The following is a 17,745-nucleotide window of genomic DNA, read 5'->3' as shown; positions in this document are numbered from 1 at the left end:
AGAAATTGAAAATTGTGAAAATGTTAAAAACGGCGGATACTACCGCTTAGGGATATTCCTTTTTTTTTTAAAAAAAAAAAAAAAAAAAAGTGGTTAGCACATCGCGCTGCGACGCCAAGGGTCCCGGGTTCGAATCCCGCTCGGGCTTGGTTGTTTGTGAATGTTCATTCATCTATTTCATCATTTCATTACTCATCCCCATCTTCGCAAATTAACCAAGAGGAACAAAACGCGAAGTAAAATAAAATCAATCAATCAATCAAATAAATCAACGATCTAGATATACAGGGTGATTGGTAATTAGATGTATTCCCTGAAAGGGGTTAAAGTAGAGACAATTTGTAAGAAAATTTGACCATATGATAGATACCCCGTCCGAAAATTAGTAGTTTTCGAGATAATCGAATTTCTATTTTTTTTTAAAAAAAAATGACAATTTTCCACATAAAAAGATGAATTGAGAAAAAACTGCTCATTGTATGGAACTTATTTCAGCGCTTTCTGATAGCTAACAAATAAGTGATTCGTTGAAAAAAAAAGTTTTTTCCCAAATAACAATCACATGTAAGTAACGGGTGGGTCAAAACTTACAGGTGATGATAAAGAAAATGCACTCTTAGTTTACTTGGCAACGTATTAGTAACAAAGGAGAGGCAGAGAGATAGAAGAGAAAGAAAGGGAGAAGGCGGGGAAAGAAAGGGAGAAGGCGGGGAAAGAAAGAAGGAAAGAAGGAGAGAAGAAAAGAAAGATAGAGCGAGAGAGAAAGATAGAGAGGGAGAGATAAAGAAAAATAAGGCTACAGAGGGGGTGAAAGAAATAAAGAATACCCCCCCCCCTCTCTTTTTCTCTCTCTTTGCTATCATTCATATTTGTGTACAAGAAATAATACTTCATTCATCTTCATATGAATGGAATCAATGAACAATACAATTAAATAACATTACACGTCTTGCTCAAAGTGGGCACCTCCGTTACGAATGCAGGCACGCAGGTTTTTACGGACATTTGGTCTCGTAACTCGTGATGTGATGGTGTCCTTGATGTGTTGACCAGCTGTTAAGATCCTTTCCCTGAGTTCTTCTTGCGAGTTTACCGGTGTCTTGTAAACTAAGTCTTTCATGTGGCTCCAAATGTAGAAGTCGCAAGGCAGCATATCGGGGCATCGAGCCGGCCAGGGAATCGGACCGCCTCGGCCAATCCATTTGTTTGGGTAATTTTCATCCAGCCACTGTCGCACGCCTAGGCAGAAGTATGGATGGGCGTCATCAACAATCATTTGATCGACCCATTTTTCCTGCCCTAAATCTCAAATGGCATCTCTTATGAACATTTTTTGAGGAACGGGATGGCAATGTTGTTGGAGGATGTGCCTCTAGCTACAAGACGTGACATGATTTACCAGCATGGTGGCTGCCCAGCTTGATCCCCCGATCGATTTGACGCCTTGCGACTTTTACATTTGGAACCACATGAAAGACAGTTTACAAGACACCGGTAAACTCGCAAGAAGAGCTCAGGGAAAGGATCTTAACAGCTGGTCAACACATCAAGGACACCATCACATCACGAGTTACGAGACCAAATGTCCGTAAAAACCTGCGTGCCTGCATTCGTAACGGAGGTGCCCACTTTGAGCAAGACGTGTAATGTTATTTAATTGTATTGTTCATTGATTCCATTCACATGAAGATGAATGAAGTATTATTTCTTGTACACAAATATAAATGTTAGCAACATTTGTACCTTGTTGGATAGCAGATGACACAAGGAAGTAATTAAAGTAATTTGTACGCTTCGTGTCATACCATTTTTGTTATTAATACGTTGCCAAGTAAACGTAAGAGTGCATTTCTTTATCATCACTTGTAAGTTTAGACCCACCCGTTACTTACATGTGATTGTTATTTGAGAAAAACTTTTTTTTCCAACGAATCACTTATTTGTTAGCTATCAGAAAACGCTGAAATAAGTTCCATATAATGAGTAGTTTTTTCTCAATTCATCTTTTTATGTGGAAAATTGTCATTTTTTTAAATAAACAATAGAAATTCGATTATCTCGAAAACAACTAATTTTCGGACGGGGTTTCATATGGTCAAATTTATTGCAAATTGTCTCTACTCTAACCCCTTTCAGGGAATACATCTAATTACCAATCACCCTGTATATATTACATTAGTTGGTAACATTGAAAGTGATGAGGAGGTGCACTGTTACGGGCTAGTTTCATTAATGTAGGGAGAGCGCTACCTTTTTTCCTCTTGTCTTGATACAACGAAGCGTCTTTGTTCGGTTGGTGGATATTACTTTGCTACAGTAGGAGTCTAAAGTCCCCCCTCCCTGCAAATCTCCCTCATCCGTTCTTTATTTCTTATTTCCGCTCTCTCACAACAAAGAACCGCGACTGCCAAATCACCTGTCACTGACGTCATCTTCCAACCCGCAAATTACCTTGCTTTTGTGATTTTCGAAACTTTTTTTTTTTCTTTTTTAAGTTGGTGATTTGTGCTATATTTGCAATCTTGCGGCGAGATGGTTTCATGATAAGTTATTTTGGTCGAAATTATAACAATTGGATTGAACAATCCTGTTTTGAGACATTCGATTGTGGATTCGGATTTCTATTTCTACATCAAGTAACTGTTAGCTACTCTGTCGCCTCGGTAGCCGGATGCGTTGAGTGGTCGATTGAAATCAGGCCACTGAAGACTTTGATTTTCATTTTCGGCTTGGACGTGTGAGTGACCCTTCCATCAACTTACACTATACTATGGCCACCCTAAAATCCAGCCTCCATTCACAGCGCAGAACAGTTATTTCGACAAAATCATGTTTTCCTATTGGCTGCTTCGGAAAGGATGGATTCTAAAGTTGCCGATTGTTGCCTACACAGGGGGCAGCGGTAGCCCAAATTGGCCGTTTGAGCGCAAGTTCCTTCGTAGGTAAACGCGGCAACAGCGGGTCACTGCCATTAAGGCATTCCCCGCGCCGGGATTTAGCGTGGTTGCACTCTAATCATCATTCATCCACATTGTCGCGATTGGTCAAAGTACGACCTAAAATAAGAAACATGCAAAGACTAACGAGGCATGATTTTTTAGATTCGTGGTTCTACCAAGCAGTGGCGTGTTTACTATTCAGTTTAGTGGGGTTAAGAAGGCGTGTTTTCAGTCCACTTAGTTGGACTGCTGTTGTACAGTGGAATCCATGAGTATTACCGTGCAAATTGTCCATCACCATGTTCGTGCTCTTAAATTTGACCCAATAATGGCCGCGTGCACCAACGCCGATTATTTGAAAGTTCAGATGAACGAAATCAATTTTAATCCACTCTAAATGAACTTGGTTTAAAGATTTGCATTGCACCAACGAAAAACGACGTTCAGGAGATTCCGTTCAACTGATCCGAGATCAATTTGTAAGGCTATACCTGATTGGTTGGCTAAAACAAATGACAATCAAGAACCTCATAGAGTAATGTGATGTGTTAAAGTATCAACCTGTAGGAGAAGAAAATAATTCGGGCTGCAAACTTCTCTGAATTTGAGAGATGTACTAATCAACCTTGTCAATATGTACAAGGATGTAGTGGAGTGTAAAAAAATAATAATATTAAAAAAGAACTGACGGCACAACACAAAAGGAGAAGGAGAAAGCATGGAACCTTCTTCTACGGGACTTTAATGCCTTACGAAATGCATTCGATTTTAGAGAACAGGGTACGCTGAACCTCGCCCGCTCAATAAATATATATATTATTATTATTATTTCTATTATTACTGTACTGTGGTAAGTATTTGAATTTTTCATTTCTTAATTCTTATATATTTATATTGTCGTGTCGTGTAAATAGCCAGTAACATTATATTTTCTTAAATTTATACAATCATATTTCCAACACCATGTAGAAATATCGTAAATATTGCTCTGTTCTAATTTACCTTGCACGTAATATATGACATTTATATATGTTTTGGGTTCTGGGATAGAAAGTACAGTATTTAGAAACATTAGGACTTTGCACCACAGAACCACAAATTATTATTATTATTTTGGCAGTTTTTAGTTTACATAGTTCTCGAATTATCAGCATTGTACATCCAACATCTCTAGTGTTTGCACTCCCTCGATATCACTTTCCGCTCTTTTTATATTAAAAAACAACTGCCACGTCAATTTCGTGAACCACGATCACACACCAAAACGGTCGCGAATGGCCGATCAGAAGATAAACTCGTTTTGATGTTCCTAGATCGCAGTGACGTGCGGTGATGTTGACAGTTGTGGTAGCAATCAGTGGCGTGCCCAAGTGAGGTTGGTGTGGGTCATAATCTCCCTCCCCCCTTTAGGGCCCAGTATTCCTAAAAATAGAACATCAAAGAAAGGAAAGGATTGCAAAATGAGGAAGGACTACTGAAAAGAAGCACATGTTAATCTCACCCACTTTCGAAAATCCAAAACATGTTGATTTGACTATTAATCCAGAGATCCCGGGTTCGGACCCCGACCTGGACATGGGTGTTATTTGTGTTTGTCCCTTCATCAATTTTATCGTACCATCTTGACGATTAGCCACAAGTGTAGCAAAACCGAAGTAAAACAAACCAAATGAAACAATCAATCAATGATTTGATTTATGCTACTTAGCATCGCTGTCACATTTGGTTAATCGCGAAGACGGTACAATACAATTAATAAAGATACAAACACCAAAAAAAAAAAAAAAAACATTCCGAGGTTCGAACCCGGAACTCCTGGTGTCATAGCGTGCAGTGATAACCACTCCCCCACGGCTGGTTGATTTGGTGTTTAAGTCCACTTTATGTACATAAAAGCTAATCGGGACTGGGCCCACAGTTTAAAGTGGGATCCAAACCACTATGTGCGTCCACCTGGTACCGATCCGGGGCCACTTGCACTCCCCCACGGAGGTCGGCCGACAACAAAGATGAGTGGAAATCTGTAATTATTCGGATACTTGGGTATCGGTAAAGCAAACTGCGTATTTACTCAGTGGTACATAAAATTTCAATTGGATTTTTGAAACACCATATTTGCATATGATTAACGTTTTTCCAAAAAAAAAATGCATTGCTTGATTTCCCTAATTTCTTCATCTCACGATCTCGTTACTGAAGGATCCGGGTTCGAGCCCTGGCCTGTGCATGAGTGTTCCTTTGTAACAACTTTTCATCCGTTTAATTTAATCAACGTTCACCGTCATGGCAGAATTTAGGTAAAGTGATGGAATAGCAACGCTAAAGAAAGGAGGGAAAATACAAATAAATTCCTCCCAGTGCATCTGCAGGGCACTGTGAAATCAGGAGTCCAGAGTTCTCTGTTTATGATTGTCCCTCGTGACTTCCATAAGCTCATTAGCTACTTACCGCGATTAAATCTATACAGCTAGAAAAAGTGATGGAAGGTGGCAAAAATTAAATATATTAGAGGGGATGAACAGGTAACAAAACACACTTTTTTGTAGTTTCTTCAAAAATATTCATTTGGCTTTTTTAGTTCTGAGATACATTTTTCATTCCAAATTATTTCATTATTCACTGCAGAGTACAACACATAGGAACAAGAATGCGCGCTCGTCACGGGTTCGAATCCCGGCCTGAATTGTTCTTTGTGAGGTCCCTTCATCAATTTCATTATATCATCACTCATCCTCATTTTCGCGATAACCAAATGTGGCAGAAAGGTGAAGTAAAATAAACCAAACCAACAACAACAATTAGTCTTCTTGCCCAAATTAATACATCCGTATTTATGACTGTTTAGCTTACCCATTTTTTTATTGGAGGCCAAATTATTAATATATTTAAATAAAGCACTACTAAAACGAGAGCGAGAGAGAGAGCGTGAGCAAATATTTGTCATTTAATCATTATATATTCCATATTTGAAAAAGAAAAGAAACCGTAACATTTTTGTCTGCACATAATACAAGTACGTTCCCATTCATATACAAATAAAACTACATCCCATATTATACATATATATTGTACAACGTTTAAAAGGTTGTGTAAATACAGAGAACATAAGTACTGCAGAAAATTTCCCCCTGAGTTCTTTAGAGGATTTACAAAGGAATCGAAAGGAAACCTATCCCCTATCTGTTCTATAGGAGATAGACTGGAGGACCTGAAACCACGGGCTTTCAACCATGGGAGCGGGGTGCGAGGCGGCAAGGGAGGTACAGGCAAAAAAATCTTCCCTTTCGCTTCGGGCAGTTGTCTATACCTGGATCTGGTAAGGCGGTAGAAGAGCCAGCTAGGGTATCCAGCCTTGCCAGCTGATCACATCGAGGGACGAGAAGCGCGTGGAAAGAAATGTTGCATATGAACTGAGGCTTCAAGATAATAAATATTGTGATTTGAAAATAATTAGAGACGTGAGATTGATTGATCTATCTCTGCTAGACTAGCTACTCCTCAGTGCACGTCACTGCTAGATCGCGATCAAGTGTGGAACCGTCTTCGTGCAATGGAATTTTCCAGTGATCCTTTCCCGATCCGAGTTTAAAATTTGATCTTCGTTCGTACACACGGCCATAAGAGCTTGAAGAATTAAAAGAAAACTCAAAACAAGCTGTTAACAACTTCTACACCAGCATACATAAAAATCCATTGCTTAAAAACACGTAGGATGTGAGAGAAAAATTAATTAAAATAGTCATGGACAATTTGCACGGTAATACTCATGGATCCCACTCAGTGGCGTGCCGAAAGGGGGTTGGTGGAGGTTATAACCCCCCCTTTTGGCTCAGTAATCCGAAAAAAAAAGAACATCAAAGGTAGGAAAAGATGGCGACATTAGGACTGACTACCAGAAAAAGTGTACATAACCCCTCCCTTTCGAAAATCCTGGGCACGCCACTGGCAGTAAAAATATTAAGATACAAAATTTGAAATATAAAATAAAAATTCTGATGTTAACAAATGATGATAGATATATTTTTTTGCTTACAGGAAATTTTTGAGAGAACTCGGATCCGATAACTCTTTTAAACACGCCGCTCTTAACAAGAAAACCGTGCTGTGGTAGATTATATTGTGCTGCAAATTACATTTATTCTTCTTTTCCACGATATTTACTTGTTCGTGCTGAAATTGCTATTATCTAGCCCATTTTATTGTACACCTCGTCCTCCTCCCCTCAAACTTATCAGAAAATTATAGAAATACTGCTAAGAAATAAAATATTTTATTTCTGAAATGTCAGTAGTTTTTACGTCCCTTCATGTCTTGTTTCTTACAGGCAAAAAGTTCATGTGTGAATATCTATATATTATCTATCCAATAACAGTGCTGAAATCTTGCCCATGGTATTGTTTACATATTTAACTTATCTTCACATATTATTTTCATTCTTACCAAATGAGCCTTACTTTTGATGCTGCCTTCATTTCATTTTTATTTTTTCGTATTTTAAACAATAATAGGTTAAAAATGGTTCACCTCGTACATTTCCTTGCACATACTTATAAGTATTATGCTGTCGTCATAGTGACTGATATTTTTCTCATGGACATGATTACATTCGGTTCTTTCTCTAAACACTAGAGAGTTTTGAAATGCATGAAAAGTGGCTGGTATTGTGGAATGTTCAGTTATCTTTTCGCAAGCGCAGAACGGCTGTTCGTCATCATACTACAACAGAGTGGCTCGAAAAGGGTGATTTGCACCTTTTGAAGAGATTCCTCGTCAAGGCTGTGGTCATCGACACATCTCTGGAGGCCTTGAAAAGCAGACAAGCAAGACTGCTCAGCGGATCATAGCAAAATAGCAATGCATTTTCTGAATGTTTAGTCCTGAAATTGTTCCCATGCCCGTGTAACACAAATACTCATTTACTGCCTGAAAAAATAGACAAATTTGATTTAAAAGGTGTTTTTTTTTGTTGTTGTTTTTCTTAACAGGTTGACTTTGTTGACCGAGACTTTATGCACACACAGGCTAGTCGGGAGTGAATATAAAGTTTAAAGTGGGATATGAACCACTGTGTACCTCCTCCGGGTATTGACCCCGAGACACCTTGATTACAGTTTTGGGTTCCAAGCAAGCTCCACAGACACCAACACCCTCCTCTCCCCCAGTTTCTACAACATCCCCAACCCCGTTTATGGCAATTCTGTCTCTAATTTTACCATCACATCCTCCTAAATGTGAACTTACACTCCCCAGACGGAAAACTCTGGATAAATCCCTGATTCCAAGCTATCGTGAACACTAGCGTACGCAGAATTCTTTTCGGAGCGGCCTGGAATTGTAAAAGTGGATATTACATAATTACTTTCTAGGGGAGGCGGGATACACAATAATAAATTTTGTAATTAACGTTGTTAATATTCTTTTCAAAAGTTGTTCAAGGCCGCCCGCAGCATTTTTTCTCAAGGGGGAGGGGAGGGGGAAATGTGGAGCGAAGCTTTCTCCTGTTAAGATAATTCTTATAAAGCATCCCATTACTATGATAATTTGCATAGGCACTTAATCTGCTGTCTACCACGACACCCATCGTCCATGTTTTCACGCTACAATTTCAAAATTTGAATTATATGAGGTGTTTCCAGATATCTCAGGGGCGGAGGGCAAGTGACCCCTGGCGCCCTTGATCGGGGGTCAATTTAAGAGGAGTTTGCATTTACAACTTTGGTTATTTCGGAGTTCTTCTACTGTTTTCATTTGAAAATTTTGAAATTCTCAAAATTTCGGGAAAACCTGTAGCCCCATCAGCTCCCGCACACGTCGCTGCGTACGCCAGTAATCGTGAACTATCAATGTTGTGACCTTCATTTCCAGGATACTCGGTGGCTGGTTGAGTGGTCCTGCTCGCATGCCGTCGGTCATTTGAATTCAAATAACATGACTCACAAAAATCACTTAGTGGCAGCTGTTGGATTCGCGTGACAGTTACTTCCACTCCACCACCACCTCAGCCCACGACGGTCACCTGCAGCCCGCGAAAAACTAAACCGAAAGGAAAAAATCAAAAAAAGGATCAGAACCACAAAGCGGCATGGCAAGTGTCAAATTCCACGACGAGCACAATGAGTAAAACAAAAGAGCATCGTGACCGATGATGGACGCGCGTGGGCACCGCAGACACTTGCCTACGCCCATCAGCGCCTGCCCACGGGACTCCCTTGTTTGGCGTCATCACTCGGGGCAAAGGCGGGCCCCTGGCTCGTTCTGGGCGACGCCTAGCCGTGCAAATCGATTTGGCGAAAAAAAACTCCTTAAATATACAATTTACGACCAGTGTTGCTAGTCCCTTTGAAGAGGTGAGACAAAGAGATGATGACCGTTCATGAAGGATAATTGCGATGGAAAGGAAACGGCCAATCCTTCTACAGGCAGAAGTAAGAATTACTCAAATAAGGTCATGTTCGTTCCATCTCAAATCAACCAGTGATACCATGCATCTAGCAGTCTTTAAATACGTATTTGTTGAACCAATCTCGCACACATAGACGTATTTAGAAGGATATCCAGGGACCCCTCATCCGAAAGACCTACCAAATCCAAAATAAAATAAGCAAAATACTTGTTTACTGTTTTATAATATGAGGTTGATTCATTTCCGCAGAACTTGCGTAAAGTTAAGGATTACCACTACTAATAATAATACACATAAAAATAGTGATCAGGGACTATGTTTTTATCAACTGGACATACCACCCTTTTTAGTATTCAATGAATAACCCATGAAAATATTTTGACATTAATTTCATAGGTTGGAAAGCTGTTTTTATATAAATTTTAGTGGTCTTAACTGCACATTAAGCTAGATAATAAATACCCGCAATTATGTCTTTGTTCTTAAATTATATTTTTTTCCTATTCATGTAATAACAAATATAATCATTATTAGTAATTCACTTACTTTAATAGCCTCCCCGATGGCGCAGTGGTAGCGTCGTTGCCTTGTAATCAATGGGTCCCGGGTTCGATACCCGGTGGAGGCACATAGTGGTTCGGATCTGACTTTTAGTGTTGCCCACGAGACGAGACTTTGGCCTGTCTCGTCTCGTGGAAATGCTGTGAAATGCTGTCTCGTCTCGAAAATATTCGTTTGTCAAAGGGACACATGATCAATCTCGTCTCGTCTCGAATTTTTAAAAGCCTGTCCCGTCTCGTCCCGTGGGCAACACTACTGACTTTAAGCTGTAGGTCCAGTCCCGATTAGCCTTACTGTGCACAAAGTGGACTTAAAACACCAAATCAAACCAAACCAATCACTTACTTTTAAAATATCATTAATAATTACTCATATTAAATATTAATCATAAACGTTATCATTATTATCATCACCATCATAATTATTACATGTCAAACACTCGGTTGGACCCTTCTCGAAATATAGTTCTAGGCATATGCATGTGTGTATGTGTCCAGAACTATATTTCGGTAAGGGTGTTTGACATGTAATAATACTAATGATGGTGATGATAATAATAATAACGTTTATAATTATTTAATATTAGTAATATATCTATTAACAATAGCATTATTACATATAAACACTTAAAAACGGTCACTGTCATTTTTACGTTTTAGAGCGTCATTTGTTCAACCAACGTTTTGCAGTGTATAAATGTTATATAATTTGAGGAAAGATGAGGAAGAATTGCATGATGAAACATAATGAGTGAATGAGGAAAAGTGAACGTAAAAGTCAAAGAGGGAATAAAATTCCTGCAGCCGCAGGTGGTGTCCTCCTCCTTCTCTTACCTGCATCTGGGCGAGTCGCGAACCCGTAGCCGCAGCATTCGGGGAGGGTCGCCTTGTGGTGTCCGCCAGACCATGGCTTCCGTAATTCTGCACCAAGGCCATCGCTGGAAAGCAGGAAATGACATCATCAGCCACAGACAATTTGCTTTGTAGTAATTACCCTTTAATATGCAAGAAAAAATCAAACTTGAAAAAAATAGTACATGCAAAACAAAATGCAGAGGAAGAGATTAGATATATGCTTTTCATACAGTCGGTGCCGTAGTGCAAAGATAAAAAAAACTTTTGTCCTTAGCTCTCTTTTAACGAGGCAAGAGAAATTCTAAACGATTGATTGATGATGATTTGGTTTATTTTACTTCGTTTTTGTCACTTTTGGCTAATCGCGAAGATGAGGATGAAGGGACAGTCACCAACACTTATGTCCAGGCTGGGATTCGAACACGGGACCCCTGTGCTAACCCCTGCATCACGGAGGTCGGCCGAAACGAGACCGAGACCACTAAGGATGTGGTCTCAAAGCACCTGAGCGATGTCAATCAAAAGTTGTTCCGTCACCACTTGACCCTCAGCTAGGGACTGGACGTGTAGCTTAACGTTGGATTCGAATCACTGTGTGGGTCGAACCCGGGACCCGTTGATTACAAGGCGACAACCGCCGGCTCTGAGATCTTTTGTTTCTTGTAATACGTTGAAAATAGTTGACACATTTTTTTCTCTTACAATAATACCTAAACTTATTCTTTATTGTTTGATTTGATTTTGATATTCTACTTCCCTTTATATGCATTATTACACACTTATACCATGTCAGAATGCTTATCCATTTATTTATATACTTATTGTAATATATTCTTAAACCGGGCACTGGCGTACCGGGGGGGCTGAAGGGGTTACATCCTCCCACGAAATTTTTAGAAAATCAAAAATTAAAATGAAGGTAAGTAATGAAGTCGGGAAAAAAAACTTTAAATTATCCCCGATAACAATTTTTGTGTTTCAATAAATTTTAAAGCGAAGGTTTAAAATGGGAATTGGAGCTCATTTCACATGAAAATAAAACGTCAACAACGGGTATCACCAAAATTGATTTACGCCGATGTATTCTATGATCCAAGCAAATATTTAATCTCACTCTGTTCAGTAAAGGTTAGATTCATGACAATGAACCCGCGTTCTTATTCAGCTGTCGATATCGGTACAATTTTAATTGAATTTGCATAATCCTTGAGTGAGGTGGAAATTTGTTTTGTATTTTCTTTGTAGATGAGAAAATGTTTAACTAGTGACGCACATATTTTATCCCTTACATTAAAGTTCACCTGACATGTCTCCATAAAACACACGTTCATCTACAAGTCATGTGTGTGTGTGTGTGTGTGTGTGTGTGTGTGTGTGTGTGTGTGTGTGTGTGTGTGTGCATTTAATAGGACTGCATGCGAAAAGAGTCATACGTTTCCAAACAGGCTACGAAATTATTTTCGAACGTATTGTTTTTACTCTAATCCCTGAACCACCATCCTCCTACGCGATGATTCAATCGTTTTCAATGTTTCAAGAGTAGCCATGCCAATTTCTTGCTTTCCTCTAAGAACTGAAGCATTTTGGTTTTGCATATGCAATGATAGTACTTTCAGTACTTGTATAGAGTCTTAAAATACAGCCAATTCCATCATAAATAACTATTTTCACAAATTTCTTTGAAACCTGAAACTCCCACGAGTCGATCGGGAACCATCTCGACTTATTTTCATAAAACACAACAAAACACTACAGATCTCAACAAGCTCTCGAACAGGATTAAAGGACGAAGCGAACCCACATACGTAAGAAACACCACCCAGTTTTAGTATTCGATAGAAAAGTAGTCTACTTGTGAAACACCAGAAGTATGAAAAAATACAGAATACGTGGCATTAAAAGAGAGACAGCCAGCCAGGCGTACCGACTTTTCGAAAAACATTGAGTGGGCTCAAACACTTGATTCATAAGTTCACAAAATATCACATACATTATTGGCTGGGTTCGGACCCCATGGACCCATATAAATTGGCGCCACTGTACAAGTCGACATAAATTGCGTAACGATTATATTTGTAGGTATGTTGCGGTAAACTTAATTGAATTCAACTGGAACATCATAAGTACCATATAGTTTTCAAGTGGGTTGGAAATAACGATGCCCGGTTGAATATGTCATTCATAATTGATGTTTCAAAGTAGTGTTGTCCACGGGACGAGACGGGACAGGCTTTCAAAAATTCGAGACGAGACGAGATTGACCATGTGTCATGAGACAAACGAATATTTTCGAGACGAGACAGCATTTCCACGAGACTTTCACGAGACGAGACAGGCCAAAGTCTCGTCTCGTGGGCAACACTATTTCAAAGCAGGAAGGGAAGGGCTGAGAATCCCACCTATCGTCCCTTCAAATCGCACCCTGTATTAAAGTGAATAGATGCATGTTTCTTCGCTACTTTCAAATGACAAAATTCTGATTTTTCGTTCCATCACATTTCAAATGAACCGAAAACGATGTCTAGGGGCCGTATATGTTTCGGAATTATCCGTTTTTAAAATTGCCATAAATTCTACAAAATAAAGAAATAAAATGTATTTATGTAAATACACACACTAAATATACTTTCTCCTTCTTTGATTTTTTATACCCTTTTGGCACTCCTTGCTCTTATCCATATATATATATACATACATATATACATATATACATACATACATACATACATACATACATATATGCACCGTGTCGCTTCTGTCTGTTGGTCTCGCATGCACAGTGAACACTGTCGCTTGTCACTTCGTGTGAACGCTGCGTAAGGGAGACACATCTAAATCAAGAAATTAATGGTCAATTACCGTGAGATTAAATGACGATCTCAACCCCTCCTTTTCATATCTCGAAGACACATAGCGGGTGCGGAGGTAGGGCGCCATACATTCTCGATATTGGCTGTAGTGGAGATGGTGTGATCATCATGTTGCTTCTGCCCCTTTATCCCCCACAGGTATCCACTGATTACAGTGGGTGAATATCGGAGCAATTTTATGTAGGGACATTGTCGGAAAAATATAGATTCCGTGAATCGAACCTACGTTCCCTCGTGACAGCCAGACGCTCTACCGCTGGACCACCGCAGCTCGAATAACAATAACACGCAATACTAAATAAAAATTGCTAATAGTTCCCTTGACTCTTTCTCATCCCGCTGCTGTCTCATTTAATATTCTGTGAGTTTTCTTCTGAAGCTACTGTCCTACTTGATCGATGACAGTTCTCAAGAAAGTTACAGGAAACCAAACCTATGAAGTGCTGCCATCTATTGGATTAAATGCAAATATTGTAGGTGCTGTGTTCGTGTGCGTCAGATACCACACCCCTTAGCATTAACATGCATGATTTGATTGACTTGCGTGAATATAGATGGCATTGAGAGCAGGAATCTAGTTCTTCAGGGTGCAGCAACTGGCTTTCACACGGGCACCTCTATTAAGTCGCAAACATGGGCATCCGGAAGGGGGCAGGAGAGGGTCACGTCCCCCATTGAAAAATGGCGGTCGTCAAAATGTTATAGATTTCACACACATAATTTGATTTTAGTCAGTAATTTGTTAATTATTGTAAGAGCGGTGCAAGAAAATGGACTTCAAACTGTTTCTTGAGGGGCCGACACAGTCATCTGGAAAAAAATACCCTTCATCTCTCCCACTCGTCCTCGGAAAAATCCTGCGGATGCACATGGTCGTAAATTAATATGTTATACCACGATATTCTGGCAAATTCCCTCAGGTCACTTTATATTTCAGTATCCTATAATATATGCTTCCTCCATACGCATCAATGAGTGTTGGGTTATCTACATTCTGGGAAAGGTAAAACATTGTTCGAAATGTTATTTCTTTTCCATTTACTATTGCGTATTTCCTTCTTGTCATGCATACACTTTTGTTTGCTCTTATTCTGGTTATGTAAACTTTAATTCTGGTCTTTAATTTTGATGAAAAATTACAACCCCAAAATGTTCAGGCAACCTATAATACGAGTAGTATTTCTTGAATAAGTTCTAATAAACTCGAATTTATACTTTCCCTGCGATTAGTTACTTTTATAGCCAACTTGCTACGATGACGATGGATGATGAATAGAAGAAAACATAAAAGGGTTAAACACAAAGAAGTCCTATGTGGAAATTATGTGTGGAAGAACAGTTCGTTGTTTTGGATTTTCAAGTACTTCTTTGCTTCTCTCATTTTTTTCCATATGCGACAACTAACGCGGGACTTCGAGCAAGGTGTCTGTGGCCACACCCTTCAACCTCACCCCCCCCCCTCCCACACACGGCAAGTTACACAGCTTAATATTTTCAATGTAGGATAACTTAGGTATCCATACTAAAATATTTTTTAAACCTTCCCCTGCATTTTGCAACAAATCGTGAAAGCTCATTGCAAGGGGGAAGGGGAGATGTAGGTAAATGCTCAACACATTCAGCCTTTTCCATTGTGGAGATGGTGTGGTCAGCACCACTCTCAGACCGCCTGTACCCCCACTCAGACAGACACAGATAGCTACTCGTTTATTATAGACTGGGTGAATTCCAGAGCCGCTTCTGAAAAATTCGGACCTAAGATTACCTACTCCGGGAATGGAACCGAGGTCACCCGTGAGACAGTAAGACGCCTTACCAACTGGACCACTGCGGCTCCCATCTCTACTATACTAGATTAGAAGTGGACATAAATTGGACCTACAAAAATGTCGCAGTAGAAATGGCAGATGACATCAAATAAAGATGTATCCAGTTTACTTGCTCTTGCTATTTTTTAATAGATATATGTTTGGGGGAAAGGCAGAAGCATATGTTGAAGCATATGTGTGTATGTGCATACTAGCGTCTGAAATGTTCATTCATTTGTGAGTGCCATTATGGCAGCGAATAACAGTCGGAGACGGATATGCTGGCTGCAGTACGGTCACTAGAGCCTTGTAGGTTTACAAGTATTGTTTCCATTTAAATGTAAATAACACTTGCTTTAGTATAACAATATCGACATAATTCGCAACAAGTTCCATTCTTTTTGAATGCGAACAACATCTATGCGTCACAACAGCAACGACAAAGGGCATGATGTACATTGACACCAAACTAAAATGCTTCACGGTCAAACTAATGTATTCCATATGAGACTGAGGAAAAAAGATCACCGAATCGATAGCAGTGTAAGGTCGTACCATGCTTATCCACAGACAAGGTCAAGCGAACACAAGGCCAAGAATACAGAGCAATGACGCCATTCGCTGCAGGCCTTCCACACAAAAGGAAATCCGTTCCAGCTCTTGTGAATGAAAGTGTACTCGCAAGTCTTCACATTTTGCTGCCTTGCCTGTATAAGCGTGAAAAGTGACTGATTTTGCGTGCTAATATAGAGGTAGAAGGGTGGTTAGCGCAGTGCCTGGAGAAGAATGAGCCCCGGGGTCAGATTTTAGGGGGCGTCAAACTGTCAAAAACAATTGCGAGCGCTTGTTTATCTGGGGCGGGGAGCGTTTCTGAACATGAATAAACCTAAAAGTACAGGAAAATGATTAACACCATTAAGCCTAAAATCCATGATAACCAAAAACTCAATATGCTGACCAAGACAGAATTTATTTTATTTTAAAACATAAACTAAACGTTACGTTTCAACCTTCTAGCAAGGTCTTCTTCAGACTCTGTAGCAAATACAAATGGTATTGTGATGAATTTTAATTTGTATTTTGTACAGAGTCTGAAAAAGACCTTGCTAGAAGGTTGAAACGTAACGTTTAGTTTATGTTTTAAAATAAAATAAATTCTGCCTTGGTCAGCATATTGAGTTTTAGGAAAATGATTGCATTTTACATTAAAATTACAACATAGTCTTGCAGAAGTAGATAAATAGATGCCACCTGTTTCGTGAAAGGCTCTCTTAAGGAGATCAAAATCAAAACGTCTTGTCCTGAAGTGGAATTAAAGAGCGTGTGACGCCATTTTTACTGTTCACCATATAAAATAGAAATGTTTTAAGAGGGACAGAGGGAAACTGATACTAACTCTCAAAGGCGCATCGTAATAATTTGGCTACGGCGGAATGTCTGGAGCTTCTTTCAATACCTGAGGCTTGTATTATAATTGGAAATTTGGCCGTTGCATCAAGTCTGTTCAACCAGTTGCTTTTTATACTGGTGCCATTGGGAGAAAGTTATGTAATATGCTCATTTATTTACACCATTGAAATCATATGACAGGGGCGTTTCAGAGTGAACTTATGTGAGTAATAATAACTTATTTACTTCAGACATTTACCGTTAACAAATTTTAGTTTTGCCTATTTTTCCTTTGTTATTTAGACGGACATCAAATAATGATATTTGAAGTTATACTTTCATTGGAGGGGGATGTTGAATATTTACCTCCATTGCCAGGGAAGGTTGGATCTAGTTGATATGGATTCCTGGCTTCCTCCCGCAAATTCGCACCCTTTTCATAAATATCGAATTTAAAAATGTATATTTGTTATTTAACGTCATGATTAGATGAAATTGATGAAGGGACTCATTAACAACAACCATGCTCAGGCCGAGACTCGAACCCGGAAACTTCAGAAGCGAGATTGAAATGGACTGCTTAACGCACTCGGCCACCGGAGTCAAAACATTCTACAAGTAGCAGGGAATCGTCCATTTTTTTCAGCTTAGCTGATAAAACCCCGAAAGAAGTAGCATGTGCCTTTAATCCCTCGTATATAAGATCACACGCTCTTAAGGAAAAATAAATGTAATCTTCCATATCTTCCCGAAGAACCGAAGTAGGTTTCCTTGAAATGTGCCGCCCGCTGAGAGTGAAAGCGCACTTTTCCAACCTCTCTCTTCCTTTGCCGCCAGAACTTATTTTACACATATGATTTACAGTGTGATGAGAACGAAGCTAATTTTGTTTTTGTTTGTTATCCCAGCATGTATTTGCTT

The 17,745-nt window shown here is 39.4% G+C and overlaps 2 protein-coding genes across 2 annotated transcripts in view; one reads left to right on the top strand and one right to left on the bottom strand.

Annotated features, from left to right (window-relative positions):
- LOC145985184 (uncharacterized) overlaps nucleotides 1-17,745 on the top strand; it is a 148,217-nt gene that overhangs the window by 10,131 nt on the left and 120,341 nt on the right. The window lies entirely within an intron of this gene.
- Nucleotides 1-17,745, bottom strand: part of LOC145985185 (uncharacterized) — a 179,203-nt gene that overhangs the window by 142,285 nt on the left and 19,173 nt on the right. Inside the window, exon 2 of the mRNA XM_083118898.1 lies at nucleotides 10,737-10,840. Within this exon, the coding sequence (XP_082975024.1) occupies nucleotides 10,737-10,838 (102 nt within the window). The 5' untranslated portion in view covers nucleotides 10,839-10,840. The remainder of the gene's footprint in view (nucleotides 1-10,736; nucleotides 10,841-17,745) is intronic.

The sequence above is a fragment of the Lepisma saccharinum genome, chromosome 3, assembly GCF_977018435.1.
Source record: "Lepisma saccharinum chromosome 3, izLepSacc3.1, whole genome shotgun sequence".
NCBI classification, from domain to species: Eukaryota; Metazoa; Arthropoda; class Insecta; order Zygentoma; family Lepismatidae; genus Lepisma; species Lepisma saccharinum.
Note: the sequence above shows the minus strand (reverse complement) of the source record. Positions and strands in the feature narration are given on the sequence as shown.